This window comes from Macrobrachium rosenbergii, chromosome 14 (assembly GCF_040412425.1).
Source record: "Macrobrachium rosenbergii isolate ZJJX-2024 chromosome 14, ASM4041242v1, whole genome shotgun sequence".
NCBI lineage: Eukaryota > Metazoa > Arthropoda > Malacostraca > Decapoda > Palaemonidae > Macrobrachium > Macrobrachium rosenbergii.
Window position 1 is genome coordinate 14596455 of NC_089754.1, and position 27257 is coordinate 14623711.

The 27257-nt window shown below is 43.1% G+C and overlaps 1 protein-coding gene across 6 annotated transcripts in view; it reads right to left on the reverse strand.

Annotated features, from left to right (window-relative positions):
- LOC136845728 (TGF-beta receptor type-1-like) overlaps positions 1–27257 on the reverse strand; it is a 359665-nt gene that overhangs the window by 309103 nt on the left and 23305 nt on the right. For all 6 annotated transcript variants that reach the window (XM_067115936.1, XM_067115935.1, XM_067115938.1 and 3 more), the window contains exon 2: positions 6904–6999. In XM_067115936.1, the coding sequence (XP_066972037.1) occupies positions 6904–6999 (96 nt within the window). The remainder of the gene's footprint in view (positions 1–6903; positions 7000–27257) is intronic.

Below are 27257 nucleotides of genomic sequence, written 5' to 3' on the forward strand. Positions count from 1 at the left end.
TGATCTTTGCTGACAAGAATGCAGAAAGGCAGAGTGAGTTGATTAGCCCAGAGAAGTCCCCTTGGGAGGAGGCAGCGACTCCCAAAGAAGGAACTTTGCCGGTCACTTAAGACAAGTACCTCCTGCAAATTAAACAAGAGGGAGGAAAAGTGAAAGACACACTGCCTGCTTCCTTTTGGCCAAAAGCCAGTCTCCCATCTCCTTGTAGGGTTTCTTAGACAAGGATGAAAGGACCATTCTGGGGAGTCTTGTCTTGTCATCCGGTCGATTCCTTATTAAAAAGGTCGAAGCAGGCGAGGACGGGGCAGCTGGGGTGAAAAATGAGGGAAAATTCGCCAAAAAGTACCGCAGTAAAGCAGCAAAACCTGACAGAGGCGTGGGTTCCGGGTCGATCTCTTCTGAGGAAACCGGGGACAGGATATCATCCTGAGAAGGCTTGGGAGCAGAGGGAGCTTTCTTTAGTAACTCCATAATTTGGGGTAACTGCTGCTTAACAGGAGCCAGAGTAGGCTCATCATGGTCAAAGGTGAAGGAGATGATGCTGGAGGTTTAACTGGAGGAGGCAAAGGAGGATGTGGTCTCTGAGCAGACGAAAGTGGCGATGGGTGCCTGGGAGCAGGCGCTGGGTTCTCAGGAGCTGGCGCTGGGCGCTCGAGATGTGGCACTGACGTTTGGAAGCGGATATTGAGTACTTATGAGCTGTTGCTGGGTGCCTGGGAGCCAGGTGAGGGCACACAGCTGCTGAGCACTCAGGTGAGAAGGCCTCTGGACTGTCCCACAAAGACAGAATTGGATGCTGATGGAAAGGACAGGGACAGAAGGGCACACAGCATAACTACAAGATGGCTGGGGACTACTAAAAGACTGCTTATACTGCTTAATAGGTAGCGGATCTGGATGTCGACCACAGTTCTCAGAAGGGCGCTTAAGCAATTGGGAAGAGTCCATGTACCATTTGTGGCGCCTCCTGTCCACACCGCAATCATTGGAAGAGCTTGAGGATAACTGATGGACATCCGTAGACAAGCCTTTCCAATGGCTGTCTGCTGACACCTGGGGCTGTACAAAAGGAGCGGCTGAGGGGGCAACTACCTGTGAGGCAAACGCCACCGGCCTCCCTTGGACTTTTGGTATGTCTTCTCCCAGGTTTAGGGGAGCAGGACAGGGACCTTGGTCTAAGAGACCCGACAGGACAGATGGCCACTTCCTCTGTTAGCACTGCACTATCACTTATCACTTTACCTGAAAGCACATTTTCCATGATCACTTTCAGGGAAGCTCCTCATTCTGCAACTGTACTTACAACTAGGTTAATTTTCTTGTCAAATCTAGATTCGAGACTGGTAATGGCATTAGGCTCGGAAGCAAAGGAGCCAGGCATGGGAGTAGGAGGTTGTTCATTAGAAGGGCAAGTGACAAGAGGATTTATTTATTATTAAAAGTTTAACCAGACCACTGAGCTGATTATCAGCTCTCATATGGCTGGCCCAAGGGATTTGGATGAAATGCCAGGTCTAGGCCAGAGGCCTGGCACTGGGACCAAATAGGTCATTCAGTATGGTTGATGAATGAATGAAAATGAAATAAAAAAACTGGAACACACACACAATTAAATAAAAATTCAGAATAAGTTAAGTAACATTTTAAAATTTAGTTGTTTTAAAATTCATTAGACACCCCTAAGGGTTTTGTATTTTTATCATTTACTCATTTTTATATTTTATCAATTAAATCACAGCTCCTCATGAACATTGAAATTGGTATTACTGAAAATTTAGAAAAATCTGACAAAATTTCCCTCATTGACCTACAGTGAACCCCCCGTATTCGCGGGGGATGCATCCCACACCCCGCCCCCCGACAAATAGCTAAAATCCGCGAATACTTAAAACCCCTCTAAAAACACTTAGAAATGCCCATTTTGATAGTTTAAACACAGAAAAACCCTGTATAAATGCATATACCTGAATATTTTAATAGTTTTATCACAAAAAGTGCATTTATTCATGAAAATTATATGAAAATACAGTGATTAGTAAATATTTCTTAGTGAAAAATACTGCGAATGGGCGAATTTTCCGCGAATAATGGCTAGATATGTTCCACCGAGATACCCGCGAATGCGTGAGTCCGCGAATCATGAGAATGCAAATACGGGGGATTTACTGTACTTCCAAAATTTGATAATTACTGCAGGTTATATTTTGGACATTCACACAATACATGCTTGACTGTTATCAACAATTTACACTCTGGGCATTTGGGAGGAGGGCCATGTGGACTGTTCATTAAGTGTCCATGTGTCAAATGAGTATGGCCTATTCGAAGACGTGTCAGAATCACTGTACTTGTGTGTACCTCTCTTTCTGATATGATGAACTCCATTTTCCAACACTGGATTTTATATTTTAATTTATCTTTTTCAGGTTCTTCATTCCACACATTTTGACATTTACTTGCAATGACTGCTTTTATATATCTTATATAGTCACTAATAGGGATGTTTACATTTGCTCTTGTCATGTGGACCACTTCTTTAGCTGCTTTATCAGCCTCTTCATTTCCTTTAATCCCCACATGGGCAGGGATCCAACATACAGTATTTCAATATTTTTTGCCTTTATTATACCATTTATCAAGTGAAAACTTAATTTGTTTTACAATATTATTTTTTGGATTATAGCTTTGAATGGCTTCTATAGCTCTTCTGGAGTTGCTATAAATCACAAAATTATTAAATGAGGCATCTTTAATTATTTACAAGGCTGATGCTATTGCAAATAACTCAGCTGTAATACCAAGGCATATCTGGTAGAGATATTACATTTTGTCTTGGGATACTGCAGCATATCCCACTCCGTATTGTGACTTGGGTCCGTCGGTGTACATTGCGTAATGTGGACCTTTTCAGGTTATATGTTTTACTGTATGCTGTCTATGGTGTTCTGGGGCATATGAATAACCTTTTGATAAATATTTTTTTAAGTGTGTACAAATTCTCATTTTATTCATTGTCCAAGGAGGAGGTAATTTTACTAATAAAAATAATTGTATATTTATATTCAGTGACTCAATCTTCTAGCTCTAATTGGGAAAGGAGGTGGATGATTATTTATAAATACATCTCTTAATTCAAATAATTTTTTGGTTGGAGAATTACTTGTCTGAATTCCCAGAGCACTCTTCATTGTTACTAGCTCTCTATGGAGAGAAAGAGGTAAGTTCACCACATTCAACTTGTAAAGATAACGTTGGTGATGATCTAAAGGCTCCTGAACATATTCTAAGGCCTTCATTAAGAACTGGGTCTAACGTTTTCAGCGTTGAGTCTGATGATAGAAGCTCTGTTGCTTTATACAGTACAATAAGGGTATGTCTATCAGCTTTCCAAGTAGTGTTCAATGTTTTTCAATTAGATTTAATGCCCCTTTACATTTTGATTTCATGTATGTTATGTGGGCTTTCCAGTCCAAGTGAATATAAAATATTAATCCCCAAAATTTTGCTGTTTGGCTAACTGGTATACAGTACTATGGTTTCTGATTTTTAAATCTATTTCTTCATCACTTTTCCACTTTTTATTTTATAAAACATGATTGCTTGAGTTTTATCTGCGGAAAACTTAAAGCCTACAGATGAGGCCCATTCACCTACTTTTATTATGCTTTTATTAATGATTCATTCTGCATGTTTTATTCAAGATGCTGAATAATATATGGCAAAATCATCCATATACAAGTTACTTTTAATTAAAATAGGTAGATTTTTACTGATATCATTTATTACTAAAGTAAACAGTGTGCCACTAAGGACTCTTCTTGTGGAACACCATTTTCAAGTGGAAATGTACTTGACAATACATCATCAATTCTCACTTGAAAAGTGCGATTTGTCAGAAAGTTTTGGATAAACCTGGGTATATGTCAACGGATGCTGTTTTTATGTAACGTTTTTGATAGTGCATACCTCCATGTAGTATCATATGCCTTTTGATTGTCAAAAAAGATGGCTATAGTAATTTGTTTTCGTTCAAATCCTCTTCATTTATGGTCTTCTAAGTTAGACAGAGAATCCAATGTAGATCTGCTACATTGTGACCTGAATTGAGTGGGAGTCAAAATTTTATTTTCTCAAATGTGCCAAGTTAGTTGAGCATTTACCGTTTTCTCTAGTAATTTGCATAAACAACTTGCTAAATAAATTGGTCTGTAATTGTTTACATTACTGGGATCCTTTCTAAATTTGGAGATAGGAATAATTATAGCTTTACACCATTCATCGGGAAATAAATTTTGAAGCCATAAGTGATTATAAAACTGTAATAAGTATGACTTTGCCATATCAAATTTTCTATTATAATATATATCTTTTATTGTTTCAAAATTTATTGTTATCAACTCTATATTATTTTTATTTGTGCAGAAGTGTTCATCTCAATTATTACCATTACTTGCATTTGCCAAGTTTTCTCCTACTACATTACTCATTTCTTTTGGATCAAGTATTCTTTTCCCATCTTTTAATATGGCATGTCTAATTGCTATAACACAGGTACCATTTATTTTCCTGATTTTTTCCCATATTTTTTTGCGTGGGAGTACTATTAGAGAGATCTGATACATATTTCGTCCATGAAATGATTCTTCCTTGAATTACTTCTTTTTTATATTTTGCAGATATTTTGTTATATAGAGGTTTTAATGTATCAATTTCTAATAATATAGTCAGTTTTTGTAACTTTTCTTCTAATATCGGTAATGCTTTATTTATTTTACTGAACTTTCTATTCAAATTACCTAATCATGTACCAATTTGGTGTTTTATTTTTATTAATTCTGTTAGTTTTTCAGACCACCATGGGACTGTGTTTTGCTGGATGAGATATTGATTTTGGTATTGCTTTATCAGCAGCATTTTTAATGAAATCAACAAGAAATCTATTTGTTTCATTATGATCTTGTATATATTCAAATGGTGGGATATTCCTAGTGTGGAATTCATACTGTTCCTAATCTGCTTTATAAATGTTATATTGAGGGATGTGCTAGCGGGACTATTTTGTAATGATGAAATTAATATAGGAAGATGATCACTGGTATGCAAGTCATCAACTGTATTCCAATCTAATCTGTCTACTATGCTTGCTGTACACAGTAAAGTCTACTGAGGAAAATGTTTCGTGTGTTTTTGAAAAACGTGCTGATTTCGTTATCATTTATACAGCACATGTCATTTGAATCCATGAATTCTTCTATTTTACTTCCTGCTCTATTTGAGTTTGTACAATTACAGTCCCAAATTGGGTTGTGAGCATTAAAATCACCTACTATTAATGTAGGTTCCTTGGCATTGTTAAGCAATTCTTTTAAGTTTATCACTGTTGTAATTTTTATTAGGTTGGTTGTACACATTATAAATTACATGATTATTGTTTTTTATTCGGAGTTTAATACCTGATATTTGCAAGTCAGTAATGTTTACAAGTACTTTGTCATGAACTACTGTGTTATGTACATATATGGCTGTACCTAAATTTCCTAGTCCCTCTTTGGAGGAGTGGTAGAGCTTTTGACTTTCAGCGTTCGACTCTCCGAGCCGCCAAAGAGGAATTAGAGGAATTTATTTCTGGTGATAGAAATTCATTTCTCGTCATAATGTGGTTCGGATTCCACAATAAGTTGTAGGTCCGTTGCTAGGTAACCAGTAGGTTCTTAGCCACGTAAAAATAAGTCTAATCCTTGGGCCAGCCCTAGGAGAGCTGTTAACCAGCTCAGTGGTCTGGTTAAACTAAGATATACTTAACTTTAACCTAAATTTCCTTCTTCCTCTCATGATGTAGATGCTAAGGTGTATTTACCCATTGTTGACAGATTTGTTGACATGTTGTAAACATAATATCACTGGTTCATATTCTTTTAGTAAAGTAATCATTGTACTTCTAGGTGTAATCTGGTCTGCAGACCATTTACATCCCATTGTATAATATAGCTATTGAAAATATTGTGTTATAACGGTCGAGTTTTACTGTCTTTTTTTGTATTATCAATCTGGATTTTTTCTAATAATTTACTCCCAAAATTTATTTGTTTTTCTTTGTAATATATTAAGTATGCAATGCACAAGCAACCTTTCTCGTGGGTGCTCAAATCAGTTGTTTCTTTTTTTCATATTCCATAAAATTTCTTATACTGTAATATTTGTTAAACCATCTTTCGTTATGTTTTTGTTATTATTGAACAATTCAACGAAAATTGTTAATCTACATGCGTTATCTTGTACTTCTTGTTTCAATTGTTCTTGTACCAATTATTAGAGATGGAGTAATCTCTTCTCCCTTGACATAATCATGGTTATCTACGGTATGGTTCTCTTCAACTTCTTTGATGTTTTGGATATCTGCTTCCATGCATTTTACTATTATTTTAAGAGATAAAGGTATATTCTTAGCTTGTTTTTCTTTTGTTCTTTCTTCATATCCTTTGTCTTTGGTTTAACTGAAGTTTCTCTATTAATACTGTAGTTGGTTTCTTCGTTTTGGATGGTGTTTTTTCCAACAGCCTCTTTTTTTATCTTTAATTTCTGGTCCATCACAACCTTCCGCTGCTACTTCTGTAGTAGCATCTTCTTGTGCTATTTGCATTAATACTTGAAATGAATTTGATAAAATATTATCCATATCATTTGTACCTGTTTATTTATTACCAATTTAATTTAAATTTATAATGCATTTTCTTCTTCACGTTGTCTCAATTCTCTTGATGCCATAACATTACAGATGGCAATATGTCAACCTTGGACAGGTAAACATAAAAAACTACTGTATCAAACATTCTACTAGAGAGAGTCACACATACCTTTTCCAAATTCATCATTAAATGCAGAATACTATATAGCGCTACTTACCATTTGAACTAGCAGTACTCGGAGAGGATAGTGTCAAGTTACCTTCAGGGACAGACATAACGCTCTCCCTCTCAACACCAGCTTCCTCCACTGAACCTGAAGAAAAAACAAATATTCAACCATGAACTTAAATGGCAAGCAAATATTCAACCATGAACTAAATGGCAAGCAAGACTACAACCAAGTTAAAACTCTTCAAACTAAAAGTCAGAAAACAGGACAATTAAAATAACATAGGATAATAATATCCCAGTATGTATGATCACACTTCAATGTATGGATACACAGATTTCCTCATTTTCTTTATAAGTAGTACCTGTATTACTTTTCAGAAAAAAAAGCAGACTATGAGAAATACAATATAGTATAAATTGTTTTAAGTAATTTTTATTTTCCATATGCATAAAAACTGTGCCTTTTTATAGGAGTGTCCCTCAGCAAGAGCAGTAGTTGAACTTTATAACAAGGTCATTAACAGGTGGTTATGGGGGTGAGTGGGGAATACCCTTTACTTGCCCCGAGTCACCACTCACTTTTTCTTAGGCAGCAAGGATAAAGCAGGATGGTTGTGGTAGGTTTATGCTATAAAGGGCTGGTTTGTATACCTAGGAAAATTATATATTACTTTAAAAACTACCTTGATATTTGTTGCTAAGGAAATACAAACCATCACCTTTTATATAGGAGAGAAAGTCTCCAAGTTGGAGGTTGTCTCAGCTAACTGACTGGAGCTGAATTTACCTGAGGTGCCATGCTCCCAGTTGCACTTGCAAGAAAGGGATGTCATGACATATGTAACCCCCTACTCAGTCAGGCTAATACCAAAGTACAGTAATGGGTTCAGAATAAGCTATCCCTCAACCACACCCTTGTTACAAGGGAAGGCAGAGGGAGATGCATCTTAGGAAGAGATTAAACTAAGACTGGATACTTGAAGTACAGTTATTTGCATCCTGTCTTGCTCCAGCAGGTATTCCAACCTTGACACAGCTCCCATAAAGGAAGAAGGGAAGAAGGTGAAGCTTGATACCTACACAAATTGATGAGTGTCTGCCACAGATCCCAAGGATATGGTACTCAAGGACTTATGGGCGACACCTGACCTCATTACCTGAAATACCAAAAAGTTATTCCATACAGCTTTGGAGGGTCCCATGCCCCTGACTTCATGCACTCTTGCACTGAGTAGGAAGACTTGACATCTTCCTCTTGATCACCACACAAAGCCAGAATGGAGGGTGATCATGGACACCACCCCTGAACTTGCCTGTGCCAGTGAAGAGACACTTACATTCCTGTCTACGAAAGCAGGTCCATTTCAAAATGACAAATTTTAAAGTAATTTGTAGTTTTCCTAACATACAAACCTAAGGTTTTTACATATGGAAATAACTTCAGCGCAGCTGGAAACCAGCCATTCAATTCTTAACAAGGTTGTTAGGTAGTTAACTGGAGGTAGGTTGGGGAGTCCCACCCTTCCATCTGGCAATTCATTCACTTACCTTCTGGCCCAGGTAATGGAATGAGAAGCAGCTTGAGGTGGGCAGCATATGTAAAGGCCTCAGATTTGTATGTTTGGAAAAATAAAAATTACTTTAAAATTTGTCATTTGTTCCTACACGAATACAAACCTCGGTCTTTACATGTGGAAGACTTACTTTTTGATGGGAGGTTTCTGAGTAAGCTTCTGAACCAACTGGTGGTTCGCCTCACCTGGGCGTCTCTTCCTGCTTGTGTAGAGCAAAGGAAGGAGTCCCATTCCTCTGACCTGTTGAACACATGAGTGTTCAACTGCCAGACTTATGGGCCTTTCAAATTACAGGCAGTCCCCGGTTATCGGTGATCCAGTTTTTCGGGCTTGTCTAGCAATGAAAATCAGCAATTTTCGGTGCTGATATGAGCCGATTTCCGTTTATTGGCACCAATACATACCTAACAGAGGCGGCGATAACTGAAAATCGCTGATTTTCGGTTATCTGCGATTTTCACTTGTCATGCTCTCAGAACAGAACCCCTGCTGGTAACCAGGGTACTACCTGTAATGGGTTTGAGAAGCATCACTGATTCGAAAAAGGTCTGGATGAACCTTTAATGTTGGAGACAATAAAGCTTTTAGAGGATGATTAAGACAAAATGATCTTAAAGTGATGCTTTATTAACAAATGACTGCTATTTGTATGAATTGCTGACCAATCAACGGCCAGGAAATTTACATATTAACTAACAGACCAATAGCAGATGTGCATTTGATTTCAGACTTTGTCTCTTCTGAATATATGAAAACCAGGTGTGTCACAGAAGTGTTGCTATCCTGCTGGCTTGATTTGTTGCTAAGGAGTGAGGCATGGGAAGTTGCGGTTCACAAGCCAGGTGTGATGCAGGTGTCATGCAGGTGGCGACAGATTGTTGGCGAAGCATGGGAAACTTCTGTGGCACAATCCTGCCCCCTCCCCCACAAGTTGACCAGGGTGTTGCAGTGTGTGTCCCACCCTTGAAAACTGGACTGGAAGAGTAATGTCGTCGGGCAAATGCGCTGGTTTCAGGTGGTCGATGGCCACCCAATCTTTCGTGCCATGGATTTCGATAAGGAAGGCTTTCTGCCTGCAGTTGATGACCTGGTAGGGGCTCCGTGTAGGGCTGGGTTAAAAGTGGTTGAATGGCATCGGTTCTGATGAACACGTGTTGCAGTATGCAGATCCCTGGGGATAAAGGTCTTGTTGGTTGGCTTATAGGATGGGCAGTTAAGGGCTAATTTTTCGACAATGGTCCGAGTCTGGTGATGTTGGGTGAGGTGTTACTGTTGGAGAAGAATTCACCAGACATCACGAGTGGATCACCATACACCATCTCGGCTGCTGACAGGTCAAGGCCCTCTTTGGGTGTAGTCCAAAGGCTGAAGAGGACCCATGGAGGCTGTGAGTACCAGGCTGAGGAGTTGCAGCGAGACATCAGGGCTGCTTTCAAGATGCAGTGGAACTTCTCGACCATGCCATTGGATTCGGGATGGTAGGCGGTTGTGTGATGCGACTGGGTGCCGAGGAGGCGGTTTAGGGACGTCCAAAGCTGTGACGTGAAGGTAGTGCCTCTGTCGGAGGTGATGTGATTGGGTACGCCAAATCTGGACACCCACGATGAGAGGAAAGCACTGGCACATGCTGCTGCTGATGCCTCCGTCTTAGGGACGGCTTTGGGCCATCTTGTTGAGCAGTCGACCACTGTGAGTAGGTACTGATGTCCTTTGGAGTGGGAGGGGTCTACAATGTCGATGTGGACATGGGCAAAATGGCGTAGCGGTTGATGAAAGGAGTCCACACCTGAATTTGTGTGATGCTGGATTTTGGAGAGCTGGCAGGAGGAACATTCATGGGCCCATGACTTTGCATCTTTTAATAGGCCATGCCAGATGAAGCACTTCTTTAGGAGGGTGGCTGTGGATCATCCTGAAGGGTGTGCCAGACCGTAGACGATGTCGAAGATATGACGTCTGTGTGCCTGTGAGATCCATGGGCATGGGTGGCTGGTGCTGATATCACAGAGGATGGAGGTTGGGCTGTTGTCGTTGAGAGGGATGTCGTGCCATTGCCGAGACGTTAAGGAGGTCTTGCAGGCGTTGAGCTCTGGGTCCTGCTGTTGTTTAGCTGCCAGCTGCTTGTAATCAAGGCTGAGGTGTACTGCATCGATGGAGATTCTGGTGAGGGTGTCATCAACGGGGCTGTGTTTCCCAGGAACGTGGTGAAGGGTGCAGTTGAATTTGGAGATGGCTTACAAGTGGTGGTGCTGACGGGGTGACCAGGCATCGGACTGTTGGTTTATAAGACGTACTATCGGCAGATGGTCAGTTTGAAGGGTGAAAGGCGTGGCCTCCAAAAAATGTCATAAGTGTGTGACAGTGAGGTATGCCGCCAGGAGTTTGCAGTCAAAAATAGAGTAGTTTGTCTCTATCTTGTTGAGTTTCCTGCTAAAAAAAAGTTAAGGATACCTTAGTCTAACCAGACCACTGAGCTGATTAACAGCTCTCCTAGGGCTGGCCCGAAGGATTAGACTTATTTTACGTGGCTGAGAACCAATTGGTTACCTAGCAACGGGACCTACTACTTATTGTGGATTCTGAACCACATTATACCAAGAAATGAATTTCCATCACCAGAAATAAATTCCTCCAATTCTTCATTGGCCGGCCGGAGAATCGAACACGGGCCTCAGAGAGTGCTAGCCGAGTACGATATCGACCCATCCAATGAGGAACCTGCTAAAAAAGGTGAGGGGTTGAGGAAGACCATGGATGATCTGCTCCAACACAGCTCCTATGGCTACATTACTGGCATCTGTGGACAGCAGTAGAGGATGACCTGGTGCAGGGAAACAGAAGGCGGTGGCCTTGGCGAGGGTGTTTTTGGTTGAGATGTAAGCAGCTTCCTACGGGGATCCCCAGGTGAGGGACTTGGGCTTGCCCTTGAGGACTTCGCAGAATGGGGCCAAGGTCAAGGTGATGTTGGACAAAAAGCAATGATAATAATTCACCATTCCGAGGAATTCTTGTAGACCTTTGACGGTGGTAGGGGTGAGGAACTTCCTGACAGCGGCGACCTTCTCTGGCAAGGGATGGATGCCCTCAGGTGTTATGAGGTGCCCTAAGAATTCTACCCTCTTGGTGGTGAAGGAGCATTTGTTGTATCGGATGATGAGGCCGTTTTCTTGCAGGCATTGGAGGACGATGTGCAGGTGCTCTTCCTTTGATGCAGAGAAAATTAAAATATCATTGACATAACAGATGCAGAAGGGAAGGTCTCCCAGGATGCCATCCACCAATCGCTGAGAAGTAGGCCCTGCAATGCGGAGGCCAAAGCAGAGTAATTGAAGGTGAAGGTGTCGAAGGGTATTGTGATGGTGGTCTTCGGAATGTCTTTGGGATTCATGGGGACCTGGAAGTAAGCTTTGAGAAGATTTTTGTGCCGTGTAGGAAAATGGGTCACATCTGTGATGTTAAGGAGGGAGTGGTGGTCAGCCTCGGTGATCACATTCAGCCTTCTGTAGTCCCTGCATGGGTGTAGGGTGCCATCCTTTTCTGTTACTCCGTGGAGGGGAGATGCCCAAGGACTGGATGCCTTTTGACACAAACCCATCTTCTCCATCTCTGAGGTTTTCTTTGCAGCAGCAAGTTTTTCGGGTGGCAGGCGCCAGAAACGAGGTTGCATGGGAGGGCCCGAGTTTTTAATGTGGTGGAAAATACTGAGCTTGGCCAGGATTTGATGGATTGTCGTAGTTCAGGTTTGATAACATCTGGGTATGTGGCCAGCAGGTTTGCAAAATCGTCTTTGGAACTGGTGACATAGAGGGTGAGTTCTGCAGGGACTGCAGCAATGGACATCGTGGACAGATTGGTGGCATTGATGAGGTGCCTGTTGGCAACGTCCACGAGCAGTTGGTGGTCAGCCAAGAAGTCCACCCCGAGGAAAGGTACTGAGCCGTTGGCAGCTGTGAGTCAGACGTCGGATGGCTGTGAACATTTGGTTGGTTGACTGGATACAGGCAGAAGGGAACGGCAAATCCCTGCGTCGACCAAAAATTGAGTACCTGTGATGAAATCAAGGATAAAAAGACAGCGGTGCTGATAGAGCATGTAGGATTGGATATATAAAGATTATGGTTAGATTTGTGTACATTAGCATGGCTCCTGGTTGAGGGATACGTACCTGCTATGGCTACCGTGAGTGGTGGTAGCCATTTAATGTGTTTTTTGGCCATGGGCACCTTAGGGGCAGTTCTTGGAGGTAAGGCCGAATGTTCTGTAGTATCAACAAAGCTGAAATGGTGGCGATTGCTGCTGTGTGTGGTCGGCGCCCTTGGGTTTCTGAAGGCGGAATGGGTAGCGAGGGTTTGTCTTGGATGTTTGCGAGGGTTTGACAGCCATGGCGACCTCTGTGGTATTAAAAGATCATCTGTCACTGAAGGGTTTGATGTTCCTTGAAGGGTGGCAAAGGCGTGGGCGTGGTGGCGGTTTGAAGCAGCTTGGGCATCCGTCAGATTGTTTGCTAGGGTGGCAAGGGCATCGTCGGGTGTGTCTTCGATGTCAGTCAGTGCTGCCCTTACTGACGTTGGCAGGCGCTGCAGCCAGAGTGCCTTGAGGATGTCAATGGATCTGGGAAAACCGTCTGCTGCAGGAGGAAGACTTGCAAGGGCTCTCATCTCAAGAAGGGCGACAGATGGGCGTTGATCACCCAAGGGTTGCTGTGCCGTGTCAAAGATCTGTTGTACATGAACGGCTGGGGATGGCATGAACCTGTCCAGTAGGATCTTCTTCAGATCTTTGTACCCCACGACATCGGTACCCTTAGCGTCCAGCCACTCTATCAGCTGGGGAAGAAGGTGGTCTGGCAGGGCGGCAATGAGTAATCTGCCTTGGACAATGATTCGAAGCGTGACTTTGGCCCGACAGAACCAAGTGTAGGCACTAGATGGCGTGAAAGTCGGAAGCTTGACCTTGGCGATTGTGTCAGAAGGAGAGGCGGAAGGGGAGGGGGATGTGAATTCATCGGACATCTTTGCTGGGTGTTGGTGTGGAAGTGTCACCACTTTAGCAGGATGTTTAAGATCAAATGATCTTAAAGTGATGCTTTATTAACAAACGACAGTGGTATTTATAAGAATTGCTGACCAATCAGTGACCAGAAAATTTACATAATAACTAACTGACCAGTACAGTAGTGCAAATGCATTTGATTTTAGACTTTGTGTCTTCTGAATATATGAAAACCAGGTATGTCACGGAAGTGTTGCTATCCTGCTGGCTTGATTTCTTGCTAAGGAGCGAGGCGTGGGAAACTGCGGTCCATGAGCCAGGTGCGATGCAGGTGTCACGCAAGTGGCAACAGACAGTCGGCGAAGCGTGGGAAACTTCCATGGGACAAGTCAAGATAATAACGGTTTTGTTTTATTGTCAGCACCTCTCTCCCCTTGCTAGAGAGAATGTAGGACCTGCTCCCATAAATCCACAGTACTACAGTACATTAGATAACAGAAAGGATGCTTGGAAATGAAACTCACCCGTGTCAAGCCTGTTCCAGCACATGCTAGTTCACCAACCGATACTCTGCCTAGGGGAAGAGGAGGGGTATAAAAGAGATATTCTTTTGTAACTGCACATCTAAGGCGAAATGCTACCTGTCTCGCAGGGGAACTGGATGAGCTACACAACTTGTTGAGCAGCCACCACAGGACCCAAGGGAAAAGTGTCCGAGGACCTATGGGCAATATCCTGGAGGTAGAAGAAAGTGAATGTGATCTGTTGCAACCATACTCCTGCTTTCAGTACCTGATGAACCGACAGGTTCTTCCTGAATGCAAGGACAGCCCAGTACCTCTGACCTCGTGAGCTCTGGCCTGGAACGTACAGTCACTCTCTTCGTCAGATGTAGAGTACGCATGTTTGGTTATCTCACGAAGCCAGAAAGAAATGGTGTTCTTGGACACCTCTTTCTTGGTCGAGCCAGTACCAACAAAGAGTTGTTGACACCCAGGCCTGAGCTGTTGAGTCCTCTTAAGGTAGTACCGCAGGACTCTAACTGGACACATTAGCATCTCGTCTGGTTCACTGCCAACAAAGGCCTCTAAGGAGGGGATCAAGGACTCAAATCTGGCGTCAGGGATGATGGATTCTGAGTCTTTGCTACAAATTCTGGGTCAAATTCAAGAGTGACAGATCCCCATCCCCTCGAGTGCTTAATGTCAAAAGAAAGACCATGCAGTTTTCCTACTCTCTGCTGATACCAGGGCAAGCAAGAAGACAATCTTGAGGGTCAAATCCCTGTCTGACGGCTCTCGTAAGGCCTCGTAGGGTGCACAAGTCAGGCTCCAAAGAAAGCAAGTCACATCCCACTCAGGGGGCATAAGTTCCCTGGGAGGGCAAGATTTTCGGCATGTGTCCACTTGGGAGCCACCAGAGAGATACCCTGTCTATAACACCAACCACAGAAGACAACCCATTTCATCAGCTGCAGAGGGCCTGCAGAGGTATCCAAACATTCGACAAGAAAGGAAATCAGTCTTATGAAACCTGGACTTGAACCTCACGTGCAGAAGGAGGTTGTCAGGGAGGAATCTCTCTCGGTGCCTCGGATAGCAAGCTTGGATTGTACCATTCGCATGTGTCCACTTGGGAGCCACCAGGGTCATCCTGAGATTCGGGGTGATCATTAACCTGTTGATCACCAGACGAATCAGATAGAACGGAGGAAAAGCGAATGCTTTGAGATTGTCCCAAGGGTGCAGAAAGGCGTCCTTTGCTGCTGTCCATGGGTCCAGGATGACCGAGCAAAACACCGGCAACTTTCTGTTGTGCAGGGTTACAAAAACATCTATCATTGGTCGTCCCCTAAGGTTGAACAATCTTTCTACGAAGACTGGGTGTAGGGATCACTCTGTTCCTATCACTTGACCCTGGCGACTGAGTTTGTCTGCCACTACGCCCCTCTTCCCTGGAATGTATCTGGCTGACAACTCTGAGTGTGCTACTGCCCACTTGTGCACCTGTACCATCAACTTGTGAAGCTGAAGGGATACCAGTCTCCCCCCGCCTTGTTGACGTATGCCACTACTGTGGTATTATTGCTCATCAGCAGCAAGGAGTGCCCCATCACTTGATCCTGAAACTCTTGGAGAGCCAGGAAGCCTGCCTTGAGTTCTAGGATACTGATTTGGAGGTACTTGTCATTCTGACCCCACACACCGGAAACCAGCAATTCTTCCAGGTGTGCCTCCATCCCTCTCTTGATGCATCTGAGAACGAGAGCATCTCAGTGTGTGTGTGTGTGTGTGTGTGTGTGTGGTTGGTGACATTCCTTTTATGTGGTTCATGTCATCCAACCACCATGCTAAGTCCTGTCTCACTTCCTTCGAGAGAGGAATGGGATAGGTACAGGGAGTCCCTTGCCAGAGACCAGAACTCTTTCATTCTCCACTGAAGGGAATGAAGGTGAAGCTGCCCCTGAGGGACCTGCTTCTCCAAGGACGACAGGTGACCGAGAACGACTTGCCACTGCCAAGCTGTTTGTTTGCCAAGACAGGAACAATCATGCTCCCTCCCTCATTTGCTGATACACAAGTCTGAGGGAAAAGACTCTCACTGCTGCCATACCTATCAGCATGCCCAGGTACATTATCTTCTGCTTGGGTATGAGATTGGACTTCTCAAAGTTTATTACAACTCCCAGGCTGCGACAAAACTCGAGGAGTTGATCCCTGTCCTGATGTATCTGTGAACAGGAGCTCGCTAGGACTAGCCAATCGCAAATATTTTGTAAATATTTTCACTATAATGGTAGTATTAAGTTAGGCTAAGTTAGGTATAAGAAGATTGTTTTGATAATTTTTAGTGGTAAGTAGGAAATGTTAGGTTAATTACTGAACGATGATAATTGATAAACTGTGACAAATGTAAATAAAATTAGGATAAGTTCTAGTTGAAGGTCTCAGACCACTGTAATATTAAGGTAATAAATTAGGTTACGGAAAATAGTTTCATTTAATAACCTCCAAATCTGTTCCCATCATACTGCACCAATTGTGTACTAAAAGAAAAAGCCCCTACAGCGCTACCTCCCTCTCTTGCTGATATGCGAGTCTGAGGGAAAGACTCTCACTGCTGCCGTACTATCAGCATGCCCAAGTACATTATCTTCTGCTTGGATATGGGATTGGACTTCTCAAAGTTTATTACAACTCCCAGGCTGCAACTGAACTCAAGGAGTCAGTCCCTGCCCTGTTGTATCTGCGAACGAAAGCTCTCCAGGACTAGCCAATTGTTGAGATACCTCAAAAGATGTACCTGTGCGAATGGGCCCAAGTTGACACGAGGGTGAACACTCGCGTGAATACCTGGGGAGCGGATGAGAGCCCGAAACAAGAGTGCCCTGAAGTGTAACACCGTCTCCCCAAGGATAAAGCGGAAGTACTTGTATGAGGACTGAGGGATGGGTATTTGGAAATATGTAGTCCTAGTGTGAATGGCATGAAATGTTTAGCAAGTTGGATCTGGTATGGGGGTATAAACAAATGTCTACTACCACTAAAGAACCTAATACTTTAACAGCATTTTCCACAAGCAGGAAACATTATCTGTTTATGAATTTAAATCTTGGCCTAGCTAATGCACCTACAGCATTCCCAAGCTATACATGTTATGCTGAATATTTCTGAAGAGAGGGTGATTGTTTTTGATCATGAGTGAGATGACTGAGGAGCATATGAGAATGGTGGAGGCAGTATTAAAGAAATTAGAACAAGTTGGAGTGAAAGTCAAGCCTAACAAGTGTGAATGATTTAAGCAGGAAGTAAATTTTTTTAAGACACACAGTGAATGAGTCTAGTTTGCAGTAGTCAAAAACATTTATTGCCAAAGCAAGGTATTTCCTGAAGCCTAGGACAGTGGGTTTCAGTGGTGACAGTTTTTGGACAACAACTTATGCAGGATTACTAGGCTACTCACTGAATGGGCAGGGCAAAGGAAAAGGACCATGCTGAAATGAGATGAAAGTATGGAAAAGGCATATGAAAGACAAAGTAATAGTTGTGAGGGATGTAGAACTGGTATACCCTGTCTACAGTAAAAATTCGAAAATGCCTGAAGTGTATCTGGATGCAAGTGAGTTTTTGATGTGAGGATGTTTGATGCAAGATCAGGTTGTGAATGGGGTGGGGCACATGAGAGCGTATGTTTGTATGGCATTCAATAAGGCTGAATTTAAGTACTTGAAAACTCCAAGAGAGTTGGCTACAATTGAGATTGTCTCAAGGCATTACATCCATTTTTGTACGATGTTAAGTGTTGCGTAAAAACAAATCACCAACCCCCAGTATGTTTGCAGTCAGTGAAGAACTTAGATAATCGGTGTCTAGTACACTTGAGAATTTGACTGAATCTGATTATATTGTTGAATATCTGTCACTGATACAACGTCTAGGCTACCTGTGAACAAGAATGGGTAAGCGAGAGGATGCATAAAAAATATCTGCCAAAAAGGTTTGACTGTTTAAGAGAAAGAAGAGGTAGTGGTGATTCTAAATTCAAGAGCATTTGGTGGGGTTAGCAAAAGATGGGTTAGATATAACGATCCCAGAAAGTATGAGTTGCAAAGAAAAGTTATGGATTAATAATGTGAAAACCTGAACTGATTGGTTTGAATAAAAACAAGGATGTATATGCAGAGTTAGCAGCTATGTGTGATCCAGTGTACTTCCTATACAAGAAGTGTTTGTAGTGAGTGTCTGTTTGGTATAAACGTATATATGCATTACGGAATGGAAAAACCTGTGGTGTATCACACCGAAAAGGTAAGAAGTCAATGTGTGTTACTTCTGTCATGCACGAGTTGGATACATTGTAACTGGTTTATTGAGAAAAAGGTTTATGACCAGAAGTATGAGAAGGAGATCTTGGAAGACAAGATGGAAGAAGTAGATGCATATCACTGTGAAGAAGAGACAGAAGACAGTGAAAAAGAGGTGAAACTTGGTATGCATGGGAAAGGTCATGGTATGACTGTACTTTGTAAATGTAAGTGGGAGTGAATGCTGTAGATTGATCGATACAGGTGTGCAACTTCTTTTGTAAGCACAAGTGTTATTCGTAAGACTGAAAAGTATACGTGGACTCCCAAGTTTAAGTGCAAGTTTGAGTACAGCCATTTATGGAATAGAAGGATAAATTGTGGCATGGGAAGAGATTACATTTGCTAAAAGTGAAATGGAAGATGCTATGCTTGAGTTGCCATGTTGAATGAGGAGCAGATGTCCTAATGTTTTCTGACTGGCACAGCTTTCCTTAGAATGAATAATGTGTCATTCAATGTGGGAGATAAGTTATTTGAGAGGTGGACGATTAATTTCAAAGATGCCAAAGGAGGGTATCTTTACACTTAATTTTGTTGGAATGATGAATGTAGGCATAAGAGAGTATGGACAGATGATATTAGAGGATACTGAGCAAATGCAAACTTTTTCCAAGTGCAACTGAGACTACCTATAATTAAATGGAGTACAGGCAGTCCCCGGTTAACGGCGGGCTCTGTTAACAGCGATCCGGTTTTATGGGGCTTGTCTAGCGATGAAAATCGGCAACTTTCAGCACCAAAAATCGCTGATAATTGGGTTATTGGCGCCGATACATAGCTAACAGAGGCGGCGATATCCCGTGAAAAAACACCAATTTTCGGTTATCATCACACCCTCAGAAACGGAAACCCGCCGATAACCGGGGACTGCCTGTACATATTGTCAAGAGATTCCAAAGACTTGCTAGGTTTTTGTGTCAAGATTTTATTTTGTGCTATAGCGAAAGAATGATTTTATGTATGTACCTGTTTTCAATGTTTGGAGCAACTGGGATTTGCAAAATTTTGCACAGTAGATATGGGTATACAAGGCAAGTGTAAATTGACTGAATGTATGAAAGAGCAGGTTTAAGTTGTACCTAGAGAAAATCTCTTTGGATGTGGCTGCGTGAGGCATGTCAGAAAATAACATATCAATTAAGAATGAGTAAGCCATTTGAGATAGTTGTGACTGATTGAGTGTCTTTACCAGTGATGAGAAGTGGATCTGTGGACCATACGAGTATATTTCTATACGCTGTGCCTATCAAGAAGAAAAGAGGTGTGTATGTGTGTGTGTGTGTGTAACAATGGCCCAAACTTAATGGACATAGATTACATGAACAAATTTTCTGATCCCAAACCTTTAGTAAGAAAGAATCTTCATGAGAAAGTAAATGATGAATGCCTGAATAGGCAGGTTAGTGAGGATGATAATTTTTGGTTGGGTATTTGTTGCAGTAGTTAATGTGAATGACTGTTGTGTTGTAAATATGTACATCATTGCTTCGGACTGGGTGAAATGACCTCAGAGGGAAGAAAGTAGCTTTATATCTAGGACATCTGTGGGTTCTTTTTGTTCATTTTTATTAGGAGTAAGGAAATATAGTTGACTCTTGACTGTTCGTAGTTCAGGATTGGCAGATTCACCTATCCACAAATTTTTCTGTGGAACATAACGCCAAATAATTTGTGGAAAATTCGCCTATTTGCAGATTTTTTCTTCTTGTTATTATCATTATTCAGCGAATGAAACCTATTCATATGGAACAAGCCTTGGGGACCATTGACTTGAAATTCAAGCTTTCAAAGTAGTAAGAGGAAGTAAAGGGAAATACAGCAAGTGAAACCACTACAGTACTGTAATTACAAAAGAAATGAATTAATAAATAGAGCATACCTAAAATATTCACTAATTATTCTAATTTTATTTTCATGACTAAATACTGTACATTTTTTATGATAAAAAAATTATTTACTAATTTTCAAATATCAATATTGATGTAAACACAGGAAAATATCAATAACTTTTTTTTAAATGTTCGCCAAATGATGTGCAAATTCCAATCACAAAACTCGTGGGAGAGAAAATGTTACCCCTATCTACTGTATACGTTAAAAGAAAACTGTAAGGCTTGAATACTGTATGAAAGAAAATATGCGTGCCTGAATATAGGGATAACTTGATTAGTTTTCGCCTTGGTAAGAGTACAGAAACAGTTATTTTTAAAGGTACAGTAATGTTGTAGGATTACTTTGAAATGATACGTACAGTATTGGAAAGTGTTTTAGGATGAGATTTTTTCGTAGAGCATATCTAAAATATTCGCTAATCATTTTCTTTTTATTTTCATGACTAAATACATTTATGACAAAAAATTAATTGTCAAATATTAATATTAATGTAAACACAGCAAAATATCAAAAAAAATATTTTTTTCTTAAAGAACGTTTGCCAAACGACGCGCAAACTCCAACCACAAAGTTCGCGGGGAAAGAAAATGCAGCTTGGGAAGCTGAAATACCTAGGCACAATGATACTTGACAAGCTACTGACTGGCATTTGCAAAGAAGCCAATCCAGGAGTGCCATTCATTTTCCCTGCTGCTGATTGGCTGTACCCCCAAAAAGACTACAGGCAGTCCCCAGTTAACGGCGGGCTCGGTTAACAGCGATCTGGTTTTATGCTGCTTGTCTAGCGCCATATCTTTTTTAATTGTGCCCTAAGATGCCTCCTAAATGCTCTGCTCCTTCTAAGGGTCCTGGCAAAGAGCCTAAGAGTAAGAAGAATGTCATGGTGCGCCAGAAGAAGGTAACGCTTCTGGAAATGTTGAAGGAAGGGAAAAGTTATGCTGCAATAGCCTGCCATTATGGAGTTATTGAGAGTACTGTCTGGTACATCAAGAACAAAGAGGCGGATATAAGGAAGATCATGGCTGTTAGCTTCTAAGGTAGTGCCAAGACAGTTTTCACTGTGCGTAATAAGAGTATCGTGAGGATGGAGTCGGCCTTGGCATTGTGGGTCGGACTGCTGTAAGAACAACATCCCCTCGTTGGCAACATCATCCGTGAGAAGGCACCAAAACTCTACCATAAGTTTTCGACTGTTGAGGAAGCAGATTTCTTAGACTTTGACAATCCTGCTGAAGAAGAAGAGGAAGAAGCAGGACCATCACCAGCTCCTGTATGTTTTCTGGCCAGCAAGGGGTGGTTCCACCATATCCAGGGGGGGTTCCACCTAAAGTCTGTTTCTCTGCACGGGGAAATGGCATCGGCAGACATGGAAGCAGCCACGAAATATCCTCAGACCTTCAAGAAAATCATCAGGGACATGGGCTAGCATCCAGAACAGGTGTTCAACATGGACAAGACTGGCTGGTTCTAGAAAAAAATGTCTTCACGGACATATCTCGTGAAGGACGAAGCCAGAGCCCCTGGTTTAATGCCCAGAAGAATAAGGTTACCTTCATCATGTGTGGCAATGCTGCTGGCTTCATGCTAAAACCAGGCCTCATTTACAAGGCTGCTGACCCCAGGGCCCTCAAGAATAAGAACAAAAACTTGCTGCCTGTGTTTTGGATGCACAACCCTAAGGCCTGGATCACCCATGTCCTTACGTCTAGAGAAGACCTCAAGTACAGAAGAAAATCCGCTATTTGCGGGATACACGTCTGAGAAGATGACATCCCGTTTCTTCAGCCCCAGGTCCTAAAAAACTTCCACTTTGCCTGGTAGAACTTGTTGGACGAGTCATGTCTACATTTGGCAATGGCCTCCGCTGCGATCACGAAAATCCTTTTGCTCAGACAAGTCTACTGACAGTCGAAAGCCTGTCAGGGCCAGAGTGGACAGGCCTTGGTGGAATATCCTGCAGTGCAGTTGTCTGAGAAGACTTGGAATAGCAGGGAGGAGCCTTGAAAAGTCTATGAGGATATCCAGAGGGTCTGAGAACCATTCCTTCTGTGGCCAAAAGGGGGCCACCAGAGTCATCTTTACATTGCTGTGAGAGCGGAACTTCTTGAGAACTTCCCGTATCATTCTGAAGGGCGGAAAAGCGTAAAGGTCCAAATTTGACCAATCTTGGATCATTGCATCTGTTGCCCATGTGAGAGGGTCTGGAACAAGGGAGCATAACAGAGGTAGGTGGTGATTCCGAGATGTTGTAAATAAGTCTAGGGTCAGTTGTCCCAATACAGTGGACTCCAAAGGTTGGAGCAAACCCGAGTGTCTAACGTCCATTCCGTCGGAAGGACTTGATTCCGGCGGCTCAGTTCGTCTAACAGGACATTGCACTTGCTTTGGATAAATCTTGTGACTGACTGGGTTTGGTTCTGGTTTGCCCAGAACAACAGGTCTCTTGCTATCTCGCAAAGGGAGAACGAGTGAGTTTCCCCTTGATGTTTTATATAGGCCAAGGCTGTGGTGTTGTCTGCATGCACTGTGATCATCTTGTTGCAGACTTCTGTTGCAAAATGACTGAGTCCCAGGTGAACTGCCTTCAACTCTTGTAGGTTGATGTGAAGCTGCTTCTCCTTCGGGGACCAACTTCCCGAGACTTCTCGGTTATCAAAGAGCGCTCCCCAACTCAGATCTGACGCGTTGGAAAAGAAGTCTAGGTTGGGGCTCACTGGGAGAAGAGACTTCCCCTCCATCAATCTTTCTTCGGACTTCCACCAATGCAGGTCCTCCTTTATCTCTGCTGTGATAGGAAATAAAATAAGATCTTGATGTACTTTCCGATCCCAGCAGGCTCTCAGGTAAAATTGTAGCGGCCTCATGTGCAGTCTACCCAATCTTACAAACTGCTCCAATGAGGCCAGTGTGCCTAGAAGACTAATCCACTGAGTTGCTGTGCATGAACAAAGAGCGATGGCGAAGCCCGAAAACTCCGAGTCTATCAGAATCTCAAAATAGAGAATTCTCTGAGTGGGAGATAGTTGCGATTTCTGGAGATTCAATAAAAGTCCTAAATCTTGAGTTATGCAAATCGTTTTCTATAAGTCCTCCATGCATCGTTCCTTCGTGGGAGAGCGAAGTAGCCAGTAATCAAAATAGAGTGAGATCTTTACCTCTGCTAGATGAAGCCAACCCGCCAGGGGAGTGAGTACCCTCGTAAAAACTCGAGGGGCAGTCGAGAGGCTGAAACAAAGTGCTCCAAAGACAAACCTGAGGTACTTTCTTGAATCCTCGCAAATAGGGATATGAAAATACGTGTCCTGCATGTCTAGGGAGATCATCCAATCTCCCTGACAGATGGATACAAGAACCGACTGTGTTGTTTCCATACTGAATTTTGTCTTCTCTATGAAGGCATTCAAAGCACTCATGTCGACCACAAGTCTCCACCCCCTGAAGACTTGGCACTACGAAGAGTTGATTGTAAAACCCCTTTGACTTGGAGTTCCTGACTAGTTCTATGGCCTTCTTGCTGATGAGAGAGGGAACCATCTCTGAGAGGGCTGAATACCTCTCCGATCCTTCGGAGTAAGCTGTCAGGGCGACTAGATGTTGGTCAAGGGAGTCCTCTCCCTGAAGGGGATAGGGATAGAATAACCCTCCTTGAGTACTTTGACTACCCATTGGTCTGCCCCTCTCAAACTCCACCTCTCCCAGAAGAGAAGGAGCCTTGCACCCACTGGGGCATGGAAGACTGGGCTCTCACTTGCGGGCTTAAGGTTTAATTGACGACTTCTTGATGGTTCGGGGTGTGAACCTAACTGATCCTCTGGACCTGGATGGAGATCTCTGCCCGCCCCCATGAAAGGGCCTCAACTGCAGAGTAGTAGCAGGCCTGGTGGGTACTGCGGTCCAATCTCTCTCTTGCTTTGTTGACTGTGTAAGATCCTGGGTAGACTTCCTATGCAGGCTGGAAACAATGTCACTAATGGCTGTCTGTGGAGAAAATAAAAGTGCTGATTTTTGAGATTATGTCGCATCCTTAGATGTAAAGGAAACCCAAAGTTCCCTATTCTTGAGCATGCCCATTGTGTATAGTGAAGCAACCTCCTGCAAACTGTTTCTGACTGCTTTGTCAGTGCAGGAAAGAAAACCCAGAAGTTCTGAAGCATAATCAGGCGGAAGCAATGGATCCTGAACTTTCTTGGTGCGAGCACCTAAGCACCAGTCCATAAAATTTAAGACTTCAAAAAGTCTTAAAAAGATTTTTCAGAAGGTGGTCCATCTCTTGCACTGAAAAGAATACCTTCACTGATGCAAGAGTGGATCTACGGCCTGCGTCAGTGAGACCAGAGAGGTCCCCCTGGGAGGAGGCAGCCACTCCCAGGGAAGGAGCTTCTCCAGTAGCATAAGATAAGTAGCGAGACCTAGAAAGACGAGGAGGAGGGACACTATAGCAAGCCTTCCCCTGCTCCCTCTTCTCGGAAAGCCAGCTCTCCACTTCACTAAGGGCCTTCTTGGATGAGGACGAGAGAACCAACTTAGGAAGTCCAGCAGTGTCAGAAGGCTGACTGCTCATCATAAAAGATGAAGCAGGGAACGAAGGAGTCGCAGAAGAGAAGAACCCTGGGAAGTTCTAAAGTAAAAACCTCAGAAGGGATACATAAGGAGTCGCTGGAGAATCTTGATCAAAATCCTCTTCTTCAAACGAAACAGGAGACAAGGGAGCATCCGATGGAGGTGCCTTAACAGTGGAAGAGGAGCCAAAGCTGGATCCAGACTTGAGGCCAACTGACAATTTGTCGCCGAACTGGATGAAGCTGGCACTTGTAGCTAAGAGGCCAACATCAAAATACTGGCTGGTTCCCCCGAGGCACTGGCAGCAGGCAGAGGAGTAGATGCACGTCAACGTGTCAGAGCTCTAGAGGAAGCAGATGCGTCAAGGAACTCTGGCACTTCAGGAAGCTCAGGTACTTCTGGAAGCTCGGGCACTTCAGGAAGTTTGGACGCTTCAGGAAGCTGAGCTGTGTCAAGGCGTTTAACTGAAGGCAGGCGTTCAGGTAATAATGGCGCTCAGCTGCTACTGGGCGCTCATCACATGAAAAACGCTCTTCAAGTACAGGGAGCTTGGCTTAATCTGGGGACTTAGACAAAGAACTTTGTTGTACACTAGAAGCAGGGCGCTTGGAGTCAGAAAGACGCTTCTTAAACGAAGAGGAGTGACTAAACACTCGTTCCTGGCGTACAGGAAAGGAGAAGCGCTCAGGGCTGTCCCACTTAATGCCTGAGAGGAGGCTCTCTCAACCTTTTGCTGGCCAGTCGAGGAGCTTGATCCTTGGAAGAAGAGTGCTTCTTCAAGGGGCGTGAATCGTCAGGAAAACGCCATTCTGTACGGAAAGAATCTCCCGAACTAGACGAGAGCTGATGCACATCCGAGATGCCTTTCCAGTGGCTGTCTCTTAACGCAACCTGGGATGCAAAAGGCTGGTCTGAGGGGGCGACTGCTTGTGGGCAGACCCCACTGACCTCCCTTGGGCTAACGGTATGCCTCCTCCCTGGTTCAGGGGAGTATGGCAGTGACCATGCCTAGGAGAATCAGTGGGACAAACAGCCACCTCCTCCACTAACACTTCACTTTCACTTTTCTTGTCGAACTTATCTATAAGGACATACATCGATGTCCCTAACTGGGCCACTATACCTACCACCATCTTGATTCTCTGATCAAATTTATTTTCCATCATGGCAAAGCTATCGGGCTCGGAAGTGTGAAAGCCCGGAGCAGGAGTAGGTGGTCTAGGAGTATGGACTGATACAAGGGAAACAGGAACAATAGGAGGAGATACAGCAGGAATATCTACATCATTAGATTTAGGAGTCATCTGACTTGCTAATTTCTCTCTGGCTTTACCAGCTGCCTTCCTCTTGCAATCTCTCTCTAATTTATTTAAATGAGAAGTCAAGGTCTTCCATTTATGTTTGTCCCAATCGCTGCATTCATCACATGTCAAATCAATGGTACAAACTTGCCCTCTGCAATTTGTGCACAGGGTATGAGAGTCATAAGTTCTTTTTGTTAACCGGATATTACAGCCTTTACTGCAATACCAGAAACTAGAAGAGCTAGTGTCTGACATACTAACTAGCTAAAAGTCAAAATCAGTAACAAAGTCAAATAAGGAAAAAAAAAAAAGCATAGCTGAAAGGCTACCATACAAAGAATACTTCACTGGATGGGAAGAAACAACTGTCAAAACCAAGCTGCTTAGTCAACATGGTGTGTGGACGATACAAGCGGCAGAAACAAACTGATCTATTGGTTTAGTTGTTCCTCTATCTTACCCCAAAAGTGGGCGGGGTCTTGTTACCTACACAAAACAAAAGATTCGCTACCGCGAATTTCAAAATTTAAGCTGCCGTTCAAGTAGAAAATCTTAACTAAGTAATTACTGGGTAAGTTACTTATATAAAACTTTAAACTTTAACATGTATCCACCGCCACAACGCAAAACACCATGAACCAACTGTGACCAAGGCTACCTGACCAAAGGTTGTGCTTCAGAAGTACAGTACTGTATTCTCTAAGGAAAGCTATGTAGATGTGACTGTTGGCTGGTAAGGAGACAAGCTTGCCTCCTGAAAATGCTAATCTAGCTCTGCCTGCACAGGTTCCAGTGGGAGGGGGGGTGGGGACTCAGCCCTTTCAGATTCCCTAGGGTATGAAGTGCACCCTCTTCAGGCAAGGAGGTGTCACACCACCTCTGCTCCCTGGTTCATTCCCGGACTTGATAGCCACTCAGCCTGTAGCAAGAGAACAGGCATTCACACCACCACTCCAACATGCCTTCACAGCAACCTGTGGTCGAGAGGTCGCATGGACCAAAGGAAATCTCTCCCTTGAGGGGAAGCACTCAGTCTGCATGTATTCCAGAGAATGCACACATGCTGAACAAGAAAGAGGTGCAGGTTCTCCTCTACACACTCCAGAAGAGCAAGGGGAACCTAACCATTGCTGAAGAAGACAAGGTGCACAGACACAGCATATGCTTTGGAATGGATTGCTAATGCCCATCTCAACGCAACTCCTGGAAG